This window comes from Hippopotamus amphibius, chromosome 4 (genome assembly GCF_030028045.1).
Source record: "Hippopotamus amphibius kiboko isolate mHipAmp2 chromosome 4, mHipAmp2.hap2, whole genome shotgun sequence".
Taxonomy (NCBI): Eukaryota; Metazoa; Chordata; class Mammalia; order Artiodactyla; family Hippopotamidae; genus Hippopotamus; species Hippopotamus amphibius.
Genome location: NC_080189.1, coordinates 74,440,835 through 74,461,913, shown reverse-complemented (window position 1 = coordinate 74,461,913; position 21,079 = coordinate 74,440,835). Strand labels below are relative to the sequence as shown.

General features: G+C 37.1%; 2 protein-coding genes across 5 annotated transcripts in view; both read right to left on the bottom strand.

Annotated features, from left to right (window-relative positions):
• DNAH11 (dynein axonemal heavy chain 11) overlaps positions 1-2,595 on the bottom strand; it is a 315,727-nt gene extending 313,132 nt beyond the window's left edge. The window contains 2 exon segments of the mRNA XM_057731719.1: positions 831-974; positions 2,242-2,595. Of these exon segments, the coding sequence (XP_057587702.1) occupies positions 831-974; positions 2,242-2,595 (498 nt within the window).
• Positions 2,596-14,797: 12,202 nt separating this feature from the next.
• SP4 (Sp4 transcription factor) overlaps positions 14,798-21,079 on the bottom strand; it is a 71,316-nt gene continuing 65,034 nt past the window's right edge. For all 4 annotated transcript variants that reach the window (XM_057733669.1, XM_057733670.1, XM_057733672.1 and 1 more), the window contains one exon: positions 14,798-18,267. In XM_057733669.1, the coding sequence (XP_057589652.1) occupies positions 17,965-18,267 (303 nt within the window). In that variant the 3' untranslated portion in view covers positions 14,798-17,964. The remainder of the gene's footprint in view (positions 18,268-21,079) is intronic.

Sequence of the window (21,079 nt, the reverse complement as noted above, 5' to 3'; positions counted from 1 at the left end):
TCTGGTTTACTGATACTAACCCTGTGTTTCCCAAAGTTTGGCATTAGAGTCACCTGGAGATCTTTAACAACTACTGCAGCCTGGCTCCCACACCCAGACGTGCTGATTTAATTGGTAAGAGGTGTGCCCTGGGCAGAGGTATGTTAGTTCCCCAGGTGGTCCTAATGTTCAGCAAAGTTTGAGAACCATTATTCTGGTTCTTCCAAACCTAGTCACTGGATATGTTGCTCCACAAAGCTGGTCATGAACAAACAGCATCAGCACCAGGTTAGAAATGTAAAATTTCAGCCCCACTCCAAATCTGTACTATCAGTTTGCCTGTAACAAAATCCCTAAGTGGTTCTAATGCAAGTGCCAGTAACACGGGTTTAGAGACCATTTCTCTGATTTAAGGGGAGAGAGGAATTTTAAGGCAACCATTCCTAACACATTGCTTCCATTACCCTTTCCCATTATCTAACATGAGTGCACTTAGGAACTAACAGGAATCTGAAAGACTGATAATATCCCTTTCCAAAGTGTAAATTTTTCTCTACTCTGAACATGAAGTTTAATACCTAGAGCTAAGTAGAGAAGCCTAGTCAAGCTGCTTTTTAGTTTCCTTCCATTATTTAGAAAGAGGAAAAGGATGATCCTACAAATTATCACCTGTTGAATGTTAGCATCAGTATCAGCTCATTTCAGGAACGTGCAAATGCTATCATTTTCCATCCACCTGACTAATGAGATGACTGGCTTCTACATTCTTTTTAATAGCCAGAGTTGTCCTGAATAATTCCAAGTGTCATAAAGATAAATGAAAGATTAAGATATTAAGGATAGACCAGTACCTTGTCTAGGAAAGCAGTTACATGTCCAAGAGATGAGGCAGGTAACTCTCCAAATAAAACTGTTTGAGAGAAGTTATTTACTCCAATGTTTTCAGTAATCTTCTTGGCAATATAAACAAGTTTATGTTTTGCATCTCTTGGAATCTAAAAGAAGAGTGACGTTATTTTAAGTCCACGATGTGGCTTCCATCTTAACAAGCAGGATTTCCTGTATCTAACTTGTAACTGGATTACTAGCATAAAAAAACAAAACCTGGCATCTTGCCTACCTTTATAAATAAGATTGCTCCACTGCTCTTCTGCAAAGTGTATACAATTTTCTTTGTTCTTTTATAATGGTAATTTCACAGTACTATTAGTGTGGAATATCACCTTTCAAAAGCATGTCAGTTATACCAGATCATATATACCATAATGTCTCATAATTAAAAACAAACATGGGGAGAAATTAAAATGTTTCCATCTTAGCAAAGGTTACTCTTTTGTATACTCTTTTCTTGTTTAGACGTGAGCCAAAATGAGATAAAGACCAAGAGGTTAAACTGTATTTCTATCCTCAAAGCAGTGTTTAATCAAGATATTCTAACATTTCCATAACTATCAAGTCATTTCTTCAGATATTGTGATTATTTAACTTAAGTAATACTAAAGTGTTCTTGTCCACTCCACTGACAAACTTTTAAAAATTAAATTAGGAGAGTAGCAAAACAAAAAAATTCAGAACTCACAAAACCCTAAGGCAAAGTCCAGTTACTCTCTTTCTTCTCTGGGATCCTATTTCCCCGCCATTATAACGACCACATCCAGTGAGTACAGTACAAATGCTGTACTTGTAGGTAATATGTTAACCTTCAAGTGTACCAGAAGTCTAAATTAAAAACGGAGAGGGGGGGAAGAGAAAAGAGGGGGGTGGGGGGGGCAGAGAAGGGGAGACGGAGAGCGCAGGTTGCCGGGCAATCCTTTCTTAAGGACTAAGTATTATTCCTTGGGATGAAGTGTGGTTTTCAGGCAGACTGAGCAATGACAAGTTATTTGGGCTCTGCCAAACCACCACATGTGGCTTCAGAGTAACCCAAGAGCGACTTAAAGGAAAGTTATCTGGCACAGAGAACCCGTCTTGTGCCTAACGCCCAGGCAGCCGAAGGACGCGCTGCTTTTCCTGCTTTATCCTGGTGGAGCAGGCTCAAAGGCTTGTCTTCTAGAAAAACTAACCAACAGCCCCTTAACAGCTGAGTGGGCGCACGTGGGAGATTCTCCAGAGTCTCGCACAGGCACTTAATTGAAGTTTTTTTAAAGCGCCCGAATATGTGCCCCGAGAGAACCCAGGGAGGTGCCATTGGCCTGTCCCGCTCGGGTGTCCGTCAGGCTGGGCTGGAGGCGCGACCGGGTCCCCTCGCCCGTCGCCCCTTACCTGTTGGGACGCCACGAGCCGCCCCGAGGCGGCTACGCTGAACACAAGGCAGGCGGGGCTGGCGCTCTCCAGAAACTCCCCCAGGACCTGCCGGTTGTCCTCACTCTCCAAATGCTGGCTCCATTTCTCCTCCGAGAGCCCCAGCATCCGCTCCAGGCGGCCGCCGACAAAGCGCACTCGCGCGTCCTGGGCGAAACTCCGCGCTCTCCTGGCCGCCGCCACCTCCTCATCTTCGTCCTCCTCCTCCTCCAACTCCACCAGGCCCGCCGCCTCCCGGCCGGCGTCCGGGGATGGGCGAAGGGTCGGGACTTCCCGGAAGCCTAGCGCCTCCTGGGCTGCCACCGGGGCTGCCATCGGGCACGTCCGAAGGGACACGGGGGTGGCCGGCTCCTCGCACGCGCCCCTGCCCAGCCCCGGGTAGCCGAGGCCACCTCCACCCGCGCGCCCCGTGAGGCGCCCACCTCCTCTAGCAATCACCGGGAGCGCGCCCGCTTTTCCCACACCGGCTCCCACTTGGCCGCAGCCGTCTGCGCGCGGAGCTAGCGCAGCTCACCAGGGCTCCGGCGGGTCTTGAGCGGCGCGTCCCGTTTCCAGGGGAACGGTGTCCCCGCCCCGGGCCGCTGGGGGCGGAGTAAGAGCCGAGGGGAGGAGCTTTCCTGTGGGGATAAGCGTGCCCTCGACCAGTGTGAGCCGCTCTGTCGCCCCCTAAGCTGCTCTCTGGCTCCCTGGCATGCTGGACATCTCCGTGGGGCTCCCGGGGAGGGAGGATCACAGCGCAGTAATGATTAACTGCTGTATTTTGAGCAGTGCTGGCTTGTGCTGAGCTCCGTGCTAAGTCCATCCCCTTGATTATTTTACTTAATATTTACCCAGAAAGGCAGGACTTCGACTGGTCAGCTTTTTTAATGAGCAAAGAAACTTAAGTAACAAAGGGACTAAGCAACAAGGAGATGGTGGGACCGGGATTCACCTTGCACTTTCGCGTTTAGGACTCTTAATTCACCTTGCACATAGATGTTAGAATATTTCCAGAAAAGAGCCAACGCTGCAATTCACCTTTCCTAGTTGTGGGAATCCAGGATCTAGGTATTCAAAATCCTGATTCCGAACCTCACCTGCCACTTACTGGGATGTTAATATACCCAGTGAAAGAATGCATGACACTCTTTGTAAATGGCCATGTGCTCTGAAATGTATACGTAGAATTATTATTCAATCCAAAAGTAAACTGTCAAGGGAGAAAAGTCCCAGATTAATGTCTCCGTGATGTTGATAGAGGATTTCAGTATGTCTATTAATGACATTTGTTGAGACTGAAGTCGCCAAAATTTTGAGGGACAGTCTTCAAACTAATTTGTTTTAGTCATTTCCATTTGTTAATTGTTCATTTCAAAATAAAAACTTCAAACCCCATGTTACCCATAGGAACTATGAAGGAATGTTGCCCTCGATAATCCATTATAATAACTGATTATTGATAAATAGGTTATTTCTAGCAAGATTTGGTGCCTCAACAGTTTTTCTTTTCAGAATATCAGCTGTATCTGATAACCTCCTATAAGCTTTTCTAGTTACATCATCAGACTCTTGAGTGAACACAGGCTCCTGGAAAGCCTTTAAAATGACTTCAGGCTGTCAAGCCTGCTTTGTATGGTCCAGGGAAATCCTTGGGGCACCCAGCGGCTACTAAGCAAGTCTGGAAGTCACTGCAACACCTTATAATGCTTCTCAGTCTCTCCTCTCATCCCTATATTCTACCTTTGCACCCCCTATCCAGAGAAAAAGGAATTCTGTAAATGAGTTGAATTAAAGTGAAAAATGACTTTAAAATTCAGAAAAATTTAAATCATGGTGATACTATTTAACTACGATTTTCAAAAAAGTTACATGTGTAACTAAAAATATAGTAACAGAATGAAGACATGTCAAAGATGTATTCAACTCATTAATGGTGAAGTTGAATGTATTCAACTCATTAATGGTGAAATCAACAAAGTGGTGAAGTTGGTTCCAGGAGAATCAGAGAAAGAGATTTATAGGCAGTGGAGAAAAGCTGTTGAAATTACGTTGCTAGGTTAGATACAATACTGCTTAGTGTCCTATAGGGCAATATAATCTTTACTTTTTAAAAAAAATTTGTATATTTCAGAAATAATTTATATCTATAATGAATAAAAATCTGCAGTTAACTGCAATTAACAGAAAACCCAAGTAACAGTGGCATACAATAAGAACATTTATAATCTCACCCAAGAAGTTTGGTTGTAGAAAAACCATGGGTTGGTTAACACGATGACTCTGGGATGAGATTGCTGTCCGTCTCCCTTTTCTGTGGTCTCTAACAGGTCAGTTATTCTCCTGTCATGGATGCTAAGTGGCAATCACACTTTCTAGCATTCCTTGCAGGTGACAACGTCCAGAGGCAAGAAAACAGAGCATCATCATTTTTGAATAAAGAAAACTTTCTGAATACCTCCAGAAGATGTTCCCTTTCATCTCTTTGGCCAGTATTCCATCTCATGTCCGTCAAGGAAAATGAGAGCAAGATCCATCTCCAGCCTCCCCTTAAGGATATGTCCACTAGGAGGAGCCTGAGCAAAATCTGGGTTCTGTTACTGAAGAAAAAGAGAAAAAACTGTCCATTTGGTAGTCAACCAAGAGAGGTATGGATGTGTTTTTTCTCCGATGCCCCATATACATATGACATCATGAGAAGGATCACTTTTCAATAACACAATTTCCCAAGAATTATGAAGACTTTGTTACTTTTTTCCCCCTAAGTGTGGCTGAACGTTAAAAGAACTTTATTCTTGGAGAAGCCTGTGACTAAGGTCAACTTGATATTTTGGAAGGAGAAAAAGGAAAACAGGGTAAAATGGAGAAAACTATGTGATTTGAGGAATTTTACTGTCTGGATTTTCAGAGATATCAAGACAGAAACAAGTGGGTAAAGGACAAATATATCGGGGCGCTGCTGCTGAGGCCATCAGATATGTGCCATGGGTAAGGGTGGGGGCAGAGAAGGGTTATACACCCAGTGAAGAGACATGCAAATCAAAGGCAGGAATGTCAACTCTTAAGGTCAAGGCCATTCAAGGCAGGTATAAAACAATAGTTAAGGCAGTTTCTTACCACTGCTGGTTTTGATTTAAAAAACAAGCAAACAAACAAACAAATAACCTAAAGCATCTTTGCAAAGTCTAAGCATGAATTTAGGGGTTAAAGGGGGAAACGTAGTAGAAAACCAATGGATTTGCAGGAAAGAATAATTTTGTAACATTTGGAGAGAGAATTCAGAGGTGTACTGGAAATGACTGACAGAAGCAGGCAAACAAACAAGGGCCATAAGACTCTCTGGAGAGGAAATCCTCACCAGTCTTTAGTGTAATCTCTTCGTGTACCTGAATAATGTGCTCTACCTTGCATTATGGTTATGTGTGCAGCTTTCTTATTTTTCTTTGTTAGCAGCTAAGCTCTTTGAAGGCAGGTGCTATCAGGGACTGTGCCATTTACTTATTTTACCCCCTCCAGCATCTAGCATAGGCCCTCCAGCAATATTACTGTTCAAATATTTGTTGAATTGAAATAAGCATTTTAAAATAAAATGCAAGCAAGGGAAGGACTTCTGTAACCCAAAAAATTTTAGTCAGGGTAAGGGTTAGAGCCTCTGAAGGGAGAAGGGAAAAACAAATTTGTAAAAAGGGATTAATTAATTAATTAAAGAGAACAAGAAAGAAGTTTTATTTTTGGAGCACTAGTTCCAGAGAAGAGGATTTAGAGATTAAATAAATTCTACAAAAGAATATGAGAGTTAAATTGTAGGGAGTATAAGTACAATTATTTCTGAATTTCTCCTACATGGTATCAAACACATTATTATTTCTATTCCTGTTTGTTAAACCTTTCTTCAAAATCAGAAATGAGGAGAAAGAGAAAGTGCTCAGAGTTGGGCACAGGTGGGAATTAGATGAAGATTTGTGATTCCCTCCCCTGTGGAGGCGGCACACACATAGCCTTACATTTGCCTAGTGCTCAACAGTTTACAAAGCCCTTTCACAGGTGATATTTAGTGGAGAGAGATTTGAGGAGGAGAGCAGGGTGTTTATATCAGGTAAATCTGCCTTTTTCTTTTCTATATACATTGCTGACTTACCCCCTGTAAAACTGCTAAACTTTCTTCCTAAACCAGTAAGCATTGTTTGCATTCTCGCTTTTCTCCTTAAATATATATTTATATTCCTAATATGAATTGTTCCAGGATACAGAATATCACATATAACTGTTATATCCTCAAATCTCCAAGGATTAGCATATCCTAATTTAATGCCCAAGTTCTACCAGCACTAAGAAGCCCCCAACGCCTTCCCTGCAATTCCAGCCCCTTACAAAGAGGGCACTCTGTGACACACAGCCAGGTTGCTTAGACTGGGAAAGGTTACAATTAATAAAATATCCTTTCAGTGCATACCAACAGTTCTTTTCCTATAGCCATCCAAACCCTTAACTCCCCATGTAAACAGAGAATGCAAATAATCTCCTGTGAACTTCAGTAGTTTGGTCCTGAAATGGTCAGCAAAACTACAGCTGGCAAGATCAAGGTGTTGGGGAAGAGAGGGGATTGATGGAAGCAGAAAGGAAATAAACATATCTTGAAGTGTAGTTCATTGATTCTATGATGCACCTTTTTTCATATTTTAACATCTCTGCAGTTGGGGTCTGTCTTACATTTGTGGTCTGCCAAGAGGCATGTCTGTTGTCCTTATTATTGCCCATACATCTGCAACAAGACTTGCAAAATGGAATAGTATCCGCACAGAAGAAATTCCTGGAGTTAACAGTGGAGCATTCTTTTTTTTCTTTCTTTTTTTTTTTTTTTATAGTTGTGGCACATGGGCTTAGTTGCTCCATGGCATGTGGAATCTTCCCAGGGCAGGGCTCGAACCCGTGTCCCCTGCATTGGCAGGCGGATTCTTTACCACTGCACCACCTAGGAAGTCCAACAGTGGAGCATTCTTTTAAAAAATGCTATGTCATTAATACTCCTCATGGCACAGTTTGGAACATAAACCTACCTGTCCAGTGTTCACATTCAGCTAGGACACCAGTATAGCCACACTGGTTATTAAAATACTGAGATAATTCCATACCAGAAGGTAAATAGCCACTCTGATTCCTGATCCCCCTAATACCACCCCATGACCTCCTCAGGATCTAGCAACTGACAGAGTAATGCCAGGGGGGTGGGGTGGAGGGGTGTGAGGGTGTGGAGTGTGGGATGAAGAAACAGGGACGGGGTTCTGGGACCTCCCTCCAGTACTATGTCTAGCATCCCTTCTGATTGATGGATGCTGTGTTGTATCTGTTTTTAAATTTTTGACTGTCATCTCTGTATCTGTAATAACCAGAAACAATAATAACTGCTATATTCATTTGTTTAAGGGGAATGACCTGAACTTGGAATAGGGTAACTCTGAGTTTGATATCTAAATATGTCTAAATTTTGATTAGGTGTTGTAGATTCCTGAGAACAAAGCACTGTCCTCTGGATTCGCAAGCTTGGTGTATTTTAGGCCGAGTTATAGCTCACCTACAAAATAAATAAATAAATAAAACAGAGACTTACTTGACTTTTTTAGAGAGAGCATAATTACTTTGACAGTATTCTGAACAATGTCAGAGTTGAGTTGTTTAGTAAGAGGCATAAATACTTAAATCATAAATCTGATCAATATTTCTATTAGCACAAAATGTATAAACTGAAGACAAATATTTTATTTGAATATATTCTCTGGTGATTATCACCTCTTTACTCATTTCATTAATTCTTTAGAGAATTTGTTAAGATGATGGATTTGAATAAGGATAATATTTAAAAGAAAATTAATATTTTAAAAACATTTCATAACAATGCAACATCTTTCCTAAAAATACAGAACAATTTATCTTAGATTTGCAAAATGATCAATTTAATAAAATTCTTTAGGTAGGTTCACCCTTTTTACTTTTCCTATTTTATGTCAAAGTCTACATTTACAATCAGATATGAGAACAAAAGTACTCCCAGTTACTTATGGAATTAATGGACATGCTTACATTGACTTTTTGTTTTCTTCTTTTGTTTTATTAGTTAGATGTACTTTCTTGAAGCATATTTGACCTACAACTCTATGTTAGTTCCATGTGCACAACATACTGATTCAATACTTCTATATGTAAAAAATAATCACTGCTTACACAGACTTTTAATACAAATTGACATCCCATGTATTTTGAAAAACATAACAAACAAGAAAATAAACGAAGAACTGAGGCTTTTTCCATAGGACTTGCAACTCTGTTCTAGTCATGATTTACTCCATAAAAATGAGAATTAAAGGTTATATACCATCATCAGAAAAGGGCTCAATTTTCCAACAGTTATCTTTCTGTCCATGTAATTATAGAGAGTGAGAGGAAGCAACTATAATATAAAACCACAATAACTTATAAACTTAATTCTGACTTATAAACTGCAATTAGAAATATATACAAGATGCTTCACCAAATCATCATATATATGCCCCCCCCACATTTCACATATACATATATAAATTTGACAAAGAATAAGCTAATATAAAAGCTTCAAAGACATAAAATAAAGTTAAATCTGTAACCATTTACAATATTGCTGAATTAAATTGGAACCTTTTTTCAGTTAGCTTACTCTTTGCCGTTATACTATTTTCCTCAACAGTGGTTTTCCAAACTTGTTAGGGTGACCAAACACTTCAAAGCCATGATGCCCTTTACATAGCACCAAGAATTACTGATGTATTTAATTCCAACATAAAATTATACAAGCTAGGAACGATTTTACTAGCAGAAAATGTAACTTTATTATGGCTTTCACATCTCAAAAATAATACTACTATCAATAAAATATTTATTAAACCACATTTCATAGCAAGATAATAAATAACACAATTTGAGCCAAGCCAACCATCTAAAAACGCATGATTCAAAGACAAGTGAGTGTGTGAGACAACTGCTCAAGTTTAATTTCCTCCTCTTCCCTGTAATTTGCTTTTGTCTGATCTTAGCTCCCTGAGTCTGACTTCTTGGTTCTCTGACGCTGGCTCGAGACTTGTTCGTCGTAACCTGGCCCAACATGATCTGAGCCTTGCTCCTCCCTGTGGATGCAGGCTTACTGCACTCTCATCTCTGCAAGTGCTGGCCAGCCCGCCCTAGGAGTGGGGGAAGGGGATCTTGAGGTGCTCTAGAAATCTAGACAAGGGAGACATGCAAGGAGGCAGGGTTAGTCCAGAAAAGAGGAACAGCATACCTTGTGCCTGAACCTGGTGGCACACAATAGGTGCTACATGTACTGGCTGATTGGAAAAAGCACCTCTACAGGTTAGCTTGGGAATGAAAGGGGCAAGTCAGATTTATTTAAGAATAGAACCTGAAGGCCAGTTAAGGTAGTGAAATGGATGCGGCCCTGGAAGTGCCTCTGAGCCTGGCAGGGCACGAAGCCAGTTTGGAGAATTTATTTGTTCGTATCTTATTCCACAAAGAATCTGAAAAGCTAAGTGAAGGTAGCTTAGAGCTCATATATGTAGGACATCCTATTGTTTTCTGAACCAAGTCTGAGAGGAAGTTGTCTAGGATAAGAAGATGTTTGGACACCAAAATGCACTTTCTTTTCATGGCTGAAATTTCATAGGAAACTGAAAACATAGGATTACTTTTGCCCTCTAAGCTCAGGTTCATTTTGTTTATTTACGTGTATATCTAAACATAAGGGATGATTTTAGATATAGAAAATTATCCACACACATGTTCACAGAAAAAAAGTTTTTGAACAACACATGAGCAGCTGTTTCTGGTTTTCACTCGTTGGTTTGCTTCTTGTTCACTTGTTTGGTTGTCTGCTATCACTTAGGTAGGCAAGTAGTTGAAATTAACATTTTAAAATCAGAAAATAACTAAGATTCAAAACTTTAATTTTGTTTAGCATTGGGAAAAGATGACCATCATATAATTCTGAGATAGAAACTAGCTCATAGGTAGTCTGAGAAAAAATGTAGTTGAATCAAGGAATTCTCACTGAAATTTCTTTTTTAAAAATGGCATATTGAGCATTAAACTTTTCAACATATTGGTGCCCAAAGCATTTCAAGATTGGTCCAACTGGGAACTATTCCATCCTCCCTGCCCCCTTTTGGGTTAATTAACTTATAATTAACAATGACTTCTATTGAACACTATTGTGTCAGAGGCTTGAGAGTTACCTCATTTGATCCTCTTAACAGACCTATGAGGTATTATTCCCATTTGCAATTGAGGAAAAAAGGATGCAGAAATGGTAGTCAGATAACTTGCCCAAGGTTGTATAGTAAGTGACAGAACCAGGAATCAAGCCCACACTTCTTGGCCTCCCAGTTGGTGATCTCTGTGCCACACAGCTTTGCTTTTACCAGGGTGCTCGACCCTCTGCATTGTAGGCTGGCCTTTCCCCCCATGGCAGCGATGCACTGCCACCTCTTACCTCTCTCCTGCGAGCCTCGTTTTTTTGGACCCCCTAGACTGTGGTGCTTCAGCCCTGGTCCAGTCAGGCTTAGGGCTCATCCGTTTTGCTGAGACACTGATTGGCAAGGTTTGCTTCCTCACTTCCAGTTTTGCTCAGATATCACTTCCGGGAGGCTTCCTGACTCCCCTAATTACAACTGCAACCCCAGCTCTCCTCACTTTCAGCCACCTTGTTCCCCTTGCCCTTACCACTTTCAAATCTGCGTGAACTCTGTGAGGGCAGGGGATAGGGCTCTTTGTCTTACTTTTGGTCTGACACCTCGATTAGTGCTTGGTACAAAACAGACCCTCGTTATTTGTCCAATGAGTGGATTCAAAATACAAGCCTATGAGTCATCGCTGTCATTAAGCCCTAAATCAAATTAACACCCAGAAGCAGGAGGGCTAGACAAAAATGTAGTTTTATGGAAACTATTGGTACAAATCTTTTATACAGAATTTTAGGGCATATGTGTATATTTAGGCCTATCTATATTTCTTGCACTCTTTCAGCAGTTTTAAAAACAAAATAGTTTTATGTTGAAGTTTGAACTTTCTAACCCAAATGTTATATTGATATATATCTAAAATATTACACATGGTGTACATTTTATGTATATATATGTACTTAGTTTTATTAAAATACATATAGGAAACAAAAAACCCTGTGGATTATTGTTTCCACCGAAAAAAAATTTTAAACAGTGCCACAATTATGCAAAGTGGAAATACAGCCACTGTTTCCTTGAAAAAAATTTCATTGTGGTAAAATATTTTGTTTTTATGGAACATTTCAAATATTGTAAGTTGATGTGAAAATTCTGCTTGACTGTCACCCAGTTTTCCTGGTTGGCTTCACAAGAGGATATACAATGTACTTAAGGCTTGAGTATCTGTACTTAACTGTGGGCAGCATAGTGATGCATGAGTTATCATGAAAATATCTTTTCTATTTAAAGAGAATAGATTTTACGTCAGTACAGTCTCATACAATATATGTAATTTGCTAACTCATTTGCTAAATCAAATCCTTACTGTAAAGAGCTGTTATATGTATGTACATGTATACATAAATTGCTCTTCTGGGCTAAAGTACTATAAATAGCATATTGATTTCTTACTTCTTACACGTGAAAACTTGATTATTAAAATTCTGAAATCTAAAAACCCTATTAATTGGAACATTTTCCTCCAGGAGAAATTATCCTAGCATTTGCTAAACTATTACCTTAGACAAAAACGAAGGTTTTTACGATCTTCCTTTCTGCCTTCCTCTCTTTCTTTCTAACTATTTGCACTTGAGATCATTCTCAGGTATCCAAAAATAATTTCATTGCCACCTGCTCTGAAGAACACAGCCTAAGATGTACATTAATTAGCAACTCAGAAGAATGGACTACATGCCTTAAAAATACTGCTACACAACTACAAGTTGGGTGTGTGTGGATCAGACATTATTGCTTGGGCAGTAAATAGAGTAACAAGTAATTCAGATGTATTGAAGAGAAAGTATTTCATATTTCTTCCACATACCTGAAGTCTCCGCACTCTTAAAGCATCTGAAATTTTAAATAAAAATAAAAAGTTATGCTACCTTTTTTCCCTTGATATCTTCAATTTATCATGAACAGCACTGTAAACTCTACCATATTTACAGTGTCATGCTGAGCACGGCTTCAACTTTCCTAACTTACTACACCAATGGTTTTATGTCAACAATCTATGATACTCTTTGACATAAATTGCAGCAGGATCTCTTTTGACCCACCTCCTAAAGTAATGAAAATAAAAACAAAAATAAACAAATGGGACCAAATTAAACTTAAAAGCTTTTGCACAGCAAAGGAAACCATAAATAAGATGGAAAGACAACCCTCAGAATGGGAGAAAATACTTGCAAATGAAGCAACTGACAAAGGATTAATTTCCAAAATATATAAACAGCTCATGCAGCTCAGTATCAAAAAAACAAATGACCCAATCAAAAAATGGGCAGAAGACCTAAACAGACATTTCTACAAAGAAGACATACAGTTGGCCAACAAACACATGAAAAGATGCTCAACATCACTAATCATTAGGGAAATGCAAATCAAAGCCACAATGAGGTATCACCTCACACTGGTCAGAATGGCCACCATCAAAAAATCTGCAAACAATAAATGCTGGAGAGAGTATGGAGAAAAGGGAACCCTCTTACACTGTTGGTGGGAATCTAAATTCATATAGCCACTATGGAGAACAGTATGGAGGTTCCTCAAAGAACTAAAAATAGAACTACCATATGACCCAGCAATCCAGCTACTGGGCATATACCCAGAGAAAACCATAATTCAAGAAGATATATGCACCCCAATGTTCACTGCAGCCCTATTTACAATAGCCAGGTCATGGAAGCAACCTAAACCTTTGTCCATCAAGAGAGGAATGGACAAAGATGATGTGGTACATATATACAATGGAATATTACTCAGCCATAAAAAAGAACGAAATCCTGTCACTTGCAGAGATATGGATGGACCTCGAGACTGACACACAGTAAAGTCGTAAAGAGAAAAACAAATATCATATATTAACACATATATGTGGAATCTAGAAAAATGGTAAAGATGATCTTATTTAAATGCAAAGCAGAAACAGAAACACAAATGTAGAGAACAAACATATGATACCAAGGGGGAAGGTGGGGTGGGATGAATTGGCAGATTGGGATTGACACATATACACTATTGATACTATGTATAAGATAGATAACTAATGAGAACCTACTGTATAGCACAGGGAATTCTACACTTGGTGCTCTGTGGTGACCTAAATGGGAAGGAGATCCAAAAAAGAGGGGATATATGTATATATATATGGCAAATTCACTTTGCTGTACAGCAGAGACTAACAACAGTGTAAAGCAACTATACTCCAATCAAATAAAAATCTATGATAAAGCATTACTTTTTTGGTATTTTCTTTGATTCACTTTTGGTTCCTGGTTCTTGCTTCCTGGTTCCTGGTTCTGAGGTTGAAGTTCCTAGAAGTCCAAGAATCAAGCTGGTACTACCACATAAAACACAGACAGTTTACTACTTGCATTATCCCTTTCATACAGTATCATCCTGATGCTTCCAAATGTGAATTTTTCAGATAATTGAAATATACATTCCTAAAAAAAAAAAAAAAGAAATATACATTCTTAGTTTGATACCAATCTTTTGAAAAATGTATTCCTCACTGGTCTTATTTGGCAGAGCAGAATAAATTTAACTGTTTCTTGATTCAGGAATTGTTATGAACACGTATTATTACACTAGCCTTGTCTTTACCTTCGGGTTTTACTATACAAGGTGATCTACCCAAACACTACGCAGGCCCTGATTATTACAGATTAGAAAAGAATGTTTGGCATCTTCTGTTAGTGGATCAACGTACTTTCCTGCTGCCTAACATCCCCTGCCCCTCACTTGGCTGGATCTAACCTGGCCTGGGTTTGGAAATCTGGTGACTAAAATTGTTAGAGTAATGTATTCATTATGTCAGTTAAGGTTCTGCATGAGATTTGCAGGGCTCTCCCAAGAGGAAAAGACAATAGCTTTTGCTTATAGACTGTGGCGGCATCTATACACATGGCATACATTGCTTTTTAGTGTTTCTGTAAGCTTAAATATTTTAATTATGTTTTCATTTTTAGCTCTTCCTACAACTTCCTAACATTTATTGCTTAAAATATTTAAGTAAAACATGTTCCTAAATCAAATTTTAATTTCCATAAATGTCTAGAACAATGGCTACAAATTAACATGAAATTTGAATTGGTGTTCTTTGGTGGTACAGCAATGGCTACAAATTAATATGAAATTTGAATTGGTGTTCTTTGGTGGTACATTCAGAGAAATAGTGATCAGATCTTAACACCAGGAATTATGAAGAGTTGCCAATATGTCTTCTAGTGAGAACATTTACCTTCCAGTGTTCGTCGTTATAAGAAGGTTGATAGTTCAAACAATTTATTGCCGCTTTACAGTGTACATAATTAAATGAAGAAACATGTTAAACTCAAGGGAATTTTTAATAGGTCACTTGCAATTGTTATTGCAGGCAACAACTTGTACATGATTTTATTTCCAAATCCACAAAAAACAAATTTTATACAAATCAGCACTGTAAAAATGTCAATTACAGCCCCAGAGGCTTTGCTGGCAGAATAAATGTCTAAATTCTAGGATATGGGAAACAGGTTTTTTTCTGGACTCATCTTTTTTTTTTCATTTTCTTTTTCTTTTTTTACAAAAAAAATTTACAAGTGAAATGTTACTACAAAACTTTTTATAAGGAATTTTTGCAAAACATTTACATTTTACCATCAACTATTTCTGTTTTAAAATCATTATGTAGATTTAATACCCTATGCTGCACATCAATTTATGTGGGATGACAACTTAGTGACATGCATAAAAAAACACCACAAGGCATTAAAATGAAGACTTAAATACAAATACTGTTGCAATAAAACAGTTATAAAATTGAAAAATAGGACCTAAACATCATGCTTATCTAAGTTTGACAAATTAACTTTTTCTCCTAGATTACACACTTTTATTACTGCTCTCATGAGAGTGTGATAAATAATGACAACATCAAGTTCTAATGTAATCAGCAACACATACACAAACCTAACCAAAGAAAGTATACTGTAAGAAAAAGCTATTCTAACACTGGAGTTCTACCATGATAAATACATAGCTTTGCACTGATAATTACAATAAAGAAAAGTTTTATAACAGTGGCAAAGGGAATGAAGAGTGAAATGTCATTAAACAAGACTCTACTGCACATCTGTGCCCTATTACTTATAATAGCTATATCCCACTGAGTCAAATAAAGGACACTGAAATTTACGATTCTTATAAGACAGAAGAGTGGATTCAGAATAGTATGTAGAACAGACTGTCAAAATATTTCTAATTTCAGTGGTGAAATATGCACCTGCTAACACAAATTAATATATTTTATATGCTATAAAGCTATCCAGATTCAGTTTGTTAAATTCATAATAGGCCTCGTTGATTAAAAAATGACTTCCATTTCTGAGGAGCATACACAGGTATGCATTAAAACTGGTTCATGGAATAATGGTGCAGAGAGCTCATACTTGGTATTAACAACAACACAAAGTGTCACTCTGAGGAAACATGATTCAAACATTAGGAAAGTTTCTTTGCATAAAAAAATTTATAGCACTGATTGTGTAGCATAATGATAGATAAAATATATATCTGATGTTTCAGCTCCTATATAATAAAATTAAAATTAATACTACCAAATGCTCCTCTGTACCAAACAAAACAACAAACTGATTCTGATGTTTTAAAGCCAGATACATCAGTTGTTAAGAGTACATTAAATAAAATATACAAAACAATTTACAAAATCCAACTAAAATTTAAAGACTTTGTTACAAGTCTACAAAAGCTTTAAGAAACTTGAAATTTATAACCACAGTGTAAAAATTTTTTTTCCTTTAATCTCAAAGCTTTTTTATACAAACTGAAAGCACGAAAGACCTTCAGTTTTATATAACGCTACAAAGGGCTGGCCTAAAGTGTACATAGTGTAAACAGTGATCATTACAGTATTTCTCCTTCATCAAAAATACAAGAAACGTCACAATTTCGGAAGAGAATTCGCGTGAGCAGTACTTTTCCTGAAATAATAGAGAATGCACAAGAAAACATACACCTATATTCAAACAGTTCCTAAACTAATGGTGTTAATAAACTGAGCAGTTAAAAACTTTAGTTTTCAAATGGTCAATTCGAATTCCATTATAATTCTTTGTAAATATATTTTTAAAATATGAAATATCTTACTAATATTTAAGCTATTGGTATACTGCAAATTTTTTTAATATGAACTTTTGGCCATCTTTCCTAGTAAGACCCTTGCATAAATAATGAAATACATTTTTTTCTTTAGTCACTTAATTGACTGAAATTATTCTGATTTTTAAAAAATAATTTTTGTTTCATAGTATCACATCTGTCATATATTTGTTAGGCTGTCTTCTTAGGGAAAATTCAGTTATTGGCATAACATAAAGACATTACTGCGTTATAAATTCTAAATCAGCCTTTAACACAGTGCAGGAAATAAAATGGGATTGGCTACTTTTTAGTAAAGAGGAAAACAGAAATTGTAGTTAAAAGATAATTTTCTGCTGGCCTTAAAAAAAAGTGTGATAATTCCTTCTTTGGCTACCAAGTCAAAGCATAAAGAATTCTGCACATTGTCAACATAACTCATATTTACAGAATATGAAACTACAGAACAATTTAAACTCTATGCAAATATTTCCAATATAAACATTTAAAATGAACTTTCTGGTTCAACCTAGGATTAGGAATATAAGCAATCCTAACTTCAAAACCTTACCTGTTAAATTGCCTCATTTTATTTTTCTGAAGCTGTTATGAGTTTCGCTTTAACCATTTTCCCCCCCAGTATTTTCCTAAGGTTTCAATCTAAAATTTAACCTAAGGTTTAGCTCTAAGTTCCTCTTGTATCTCCAAATGGAGAAAGTAATTGGACTTCACTGATTGTCTGCATACGCACTACTACAATGTAGTGGTAATAAAGATCTGAGATGCCTCTCAGATTACTTTTTTGGAACTTACCGAATTCAACTGTTGAAGAATCTCTAATATTTAGAAAAGACGGCCAAAACTATTTTCAGTTGATTTTCCAAAAATCAAGCTAAGGAAATAAAGTATTATCTCTATCATCAGTTAACTATCTGTTTTCTGTGCTATTGGAAAAAGAAAAAGAAATCCACATAAATTATTACTGACTGAATTTATAATAAAGTACTTTTAAAGAAAACAAGTCCAATTAAGGTCCAGCCTGCAAACTACTGAGGTCTGTCTTTTTAAACATGTTAACACATGATGTTAAGAGAGGGGAAGATTCAGTTTAAAGATTACATGATAGATATCCAAATAACTACAACGTATATAATATGGAGGAAATACTTTTCTATTTGTTTCCAGTACATCAGTTTCCTTTTTGTATTTTTAAAAATTCAACACTTCATGTGCTGACCCAAAATCCTGGAATACTTAAAGAAGCCAAGAATGAAAACATGATTTCCTACTCTGTAATCCACTTGACCAGCCCATTTCCAGATTTTCAAAGGTGTGTAAACTTAAGTGCAGCACTAGAGGTCTCTGTTATAAATAACTTTTCAGAATTCTTCCATGTTGGTTGAAACATTGGGAGTTGCTGGATTTGAATCTTGAGAAATGGCTGCAACTGTGACAATTCTTGGGGAGCCAAGCACCTCTGTAACAGATGAGTCCAGTTCTCCGGAGGTAACAATGGCAAGAGCTGTCCCACCACCTTTCTTATTCTGGTGCGTTTTGACATGTTTGGAGAGATGATCACTCCGCATAAATCTTTTAGAACATTCCGGACATTCAAATCTCTTTTCACCTGAACAGAAAAATAGTAAAAGAATAGTAATTCACTTTATCTAAATGAAATTATAATTTAAAATAATTTCTCTTCTGTTCATACTATACTTTTAACTTTTGAGTAGTTGCAAAGTACTCCGTTTTTACTGTAAAATGCCACCAAACACACAGTGCAGTATAGGAGAAAGAGCATGTGATTGGGAATAAAAGACCTGAGTTAAAGTCTGGATTCTTCTAAGAAGTGAAAATAAAACCGGTTTCTCCTCAGTTTCCTTATCTAGAAAAAAAAGAGGGTTTCTAACAGATAATCTCAAAAATCTCTTCCAAGTATAACAATATATAATCTTCAAGGCTCATATCCACTCCTCCTTAAAAAACTATTGTCTAGGTTTTGATATAATGCCTAGAGGCAGGAAATACTTTAGGACTACTTCAAATAAAATCAGTTAATTTTATAGTGTCTTGAGTTTCTTTACAAGGCAAAAATGAGAGCGGGGCACTACATTTCAAATATAATAGATTTTTTAGGTCTTGCAGAATAAGATTGTTAGGTTCTGGTACATAGAGTAATCCTTAAATATTCTCTAAGTTATAAAATAGTTCTACTAGAACTGACTAATGGGTGGGGCACATAAAAATTTGGTTAATTGGTATATCATCACGTTCATAATGGATGAACTATTAGCTTTAGTCCTTCCCTTAAAAATTGTTACTTAAGGGAAAGAAGCAATGTTTTCTCAGTCTGATAGTGGAACTTGGATAATAAAAAAACTCAATTCAGCTGACTTCTTTTACTTGGCCCTGCTTTTGACTTACCAATAGAAAATCTATAGGTTCAAGTTTGCTCATGTCAGATACTGTCCCCTTTTTTATGTGTTTGCTTTTATTAAAAAAATTGCATTTGCAGTGTCTCATTGAAATTTTCCTTCTCTTTCAGTCTTGAAAAATTAAATGAAAGGATAAATAAATGGTTTAGACAAAACTCTTAAAGACATTAAAAATAAAGGCAGTTAAGTTTTAAGACAAAATGACTTGCATTTTATGAATGCTAACACTGAGACAAGGGCTAAAAACAATTAAATTAGGATTATGTTTAGGATCAATCTTGAACTCTTTTATCTTTCAGGTTTCCCATTTTATTTCAAAAGAAAAATTCTGAGTTACAAATTTAAAAGCTGGAAGAAATTTTAAGGATCTTATTTTACATTTTCATTTTACAGATGAGTAAGTTGAAGCTCAGAAATGAATTAATTTACTTGGGAATCATACAGTTTATTAATATCAGAGAAGAATTCAAGGCCCCTGATGTCTAGTTCAGACTTTCTGTACTAAATCAACTGTAGCAGAGACCTCTGTTCTTGTATAGCAACAATGACCAAGAATAGTCAGAAAGAAATCAGGGAGTGATGGCTTGAAGGCACGAGATCATTCAGTAAACACTGAATCTGTGGGTGATCAACTTGTACACACTGGCTGTTTAATAAACATTTGTTAGCTGTGATATTCATGAACTCAGTCATTTTTGAACAAATATTTGTGGAACATATGTAATGTGCAAGGCACCGGTGATACAAAAATGAACAAGTCAGAGTCTCTGACTTTAAGAGGCTTCCATTATCTTGAGAGAGTCATTTGTAACCACATGGACTTAAGCTTCAGACTTAAACAGTGATATAAAAATGTATGTTGTTTTAAGCTGTTAAATTTGTGGGAGCAATAGAAAACTAATAGTTATATAGGATATAATCTTGAAAAAGGTAAAGCCTAATAAAAAAGATAAATTACAGCTGATCTATTTTATGGATCAAGACCTGTGAAAAATCTTCATTACAAATATCTAAAGCATGTCAAGAAGAAATTCCAAGTTTTATTTCTCTAAGAAAATCTCAAGGATGTAACCAAAATGATTTTGGTTTAATAAACTGAGTATAGGAAAAAAATTGCTTATTTCACCTACATTATTAATAAAATACCATGCTGTATTACAGAATTATTAAAATATGGTAGTATTTTAAAAGGATTTAAGTGGAAGATTCATATTTAGAAATTATATAGATTATTTCCTAACAGGATATTAACAGTAATTTGTCAGAAAAAAATTTGCTGAGATTTTTAAATGGAATCATAGACTTGAAAGGATAAATGTAATAAATCAGATTTTTTAATAAGCTTTATTTGAGGTGCCCATCAAGAGTCAATTATCTAGTGGCCATAGTTCTTGTCTATAAACTCATTTTCAAAATGTTACCTTCAAACCTAAGCTAATACAACATATAAAACACACTTTATGAATTATTGTTATTTCTAAGTTTATCATTTGATAACATACCCGCATATTTATCAATTAAAATAATTTCAAGAGTGAACTAAGGGACTATATTAGTTTCCAAGGGCTACTGTAAAAAACAAAACAAAACAAAAAAAGCCCCACAAACTGGGTGGCTTAAAAACAACAGATATTTTTTACTCTCTCACAGTTATGGAGCTAGATGCTCCAAATCAAGATGTCAGTAGTGCCACACTACCATCAAAGGCTCTAGAGAACAATCCTCCCTTGCCTCATCCTAGTTGCTGGTGACTTCTGGCAATCCTTGGCATTTGTCGGTTTGTAGGTGCAGCTCTCCAGTCTTTGCCTCTGTCTTCACATGCCCTTTCCCTCTGTGTTTTGGTGACTCCTCCCTTTCTTACATGGATGCCAGTCACTGGATTTCGGGTCCACTAGGTCCTAAATCCTAGGCACTGGGCATAGTATGACTTCATATTAATTCCTCTCATCTGCAAAGAACTATTTCCCAATAAGGTCACATTCATAGATACCGGGTGTCAGGAAT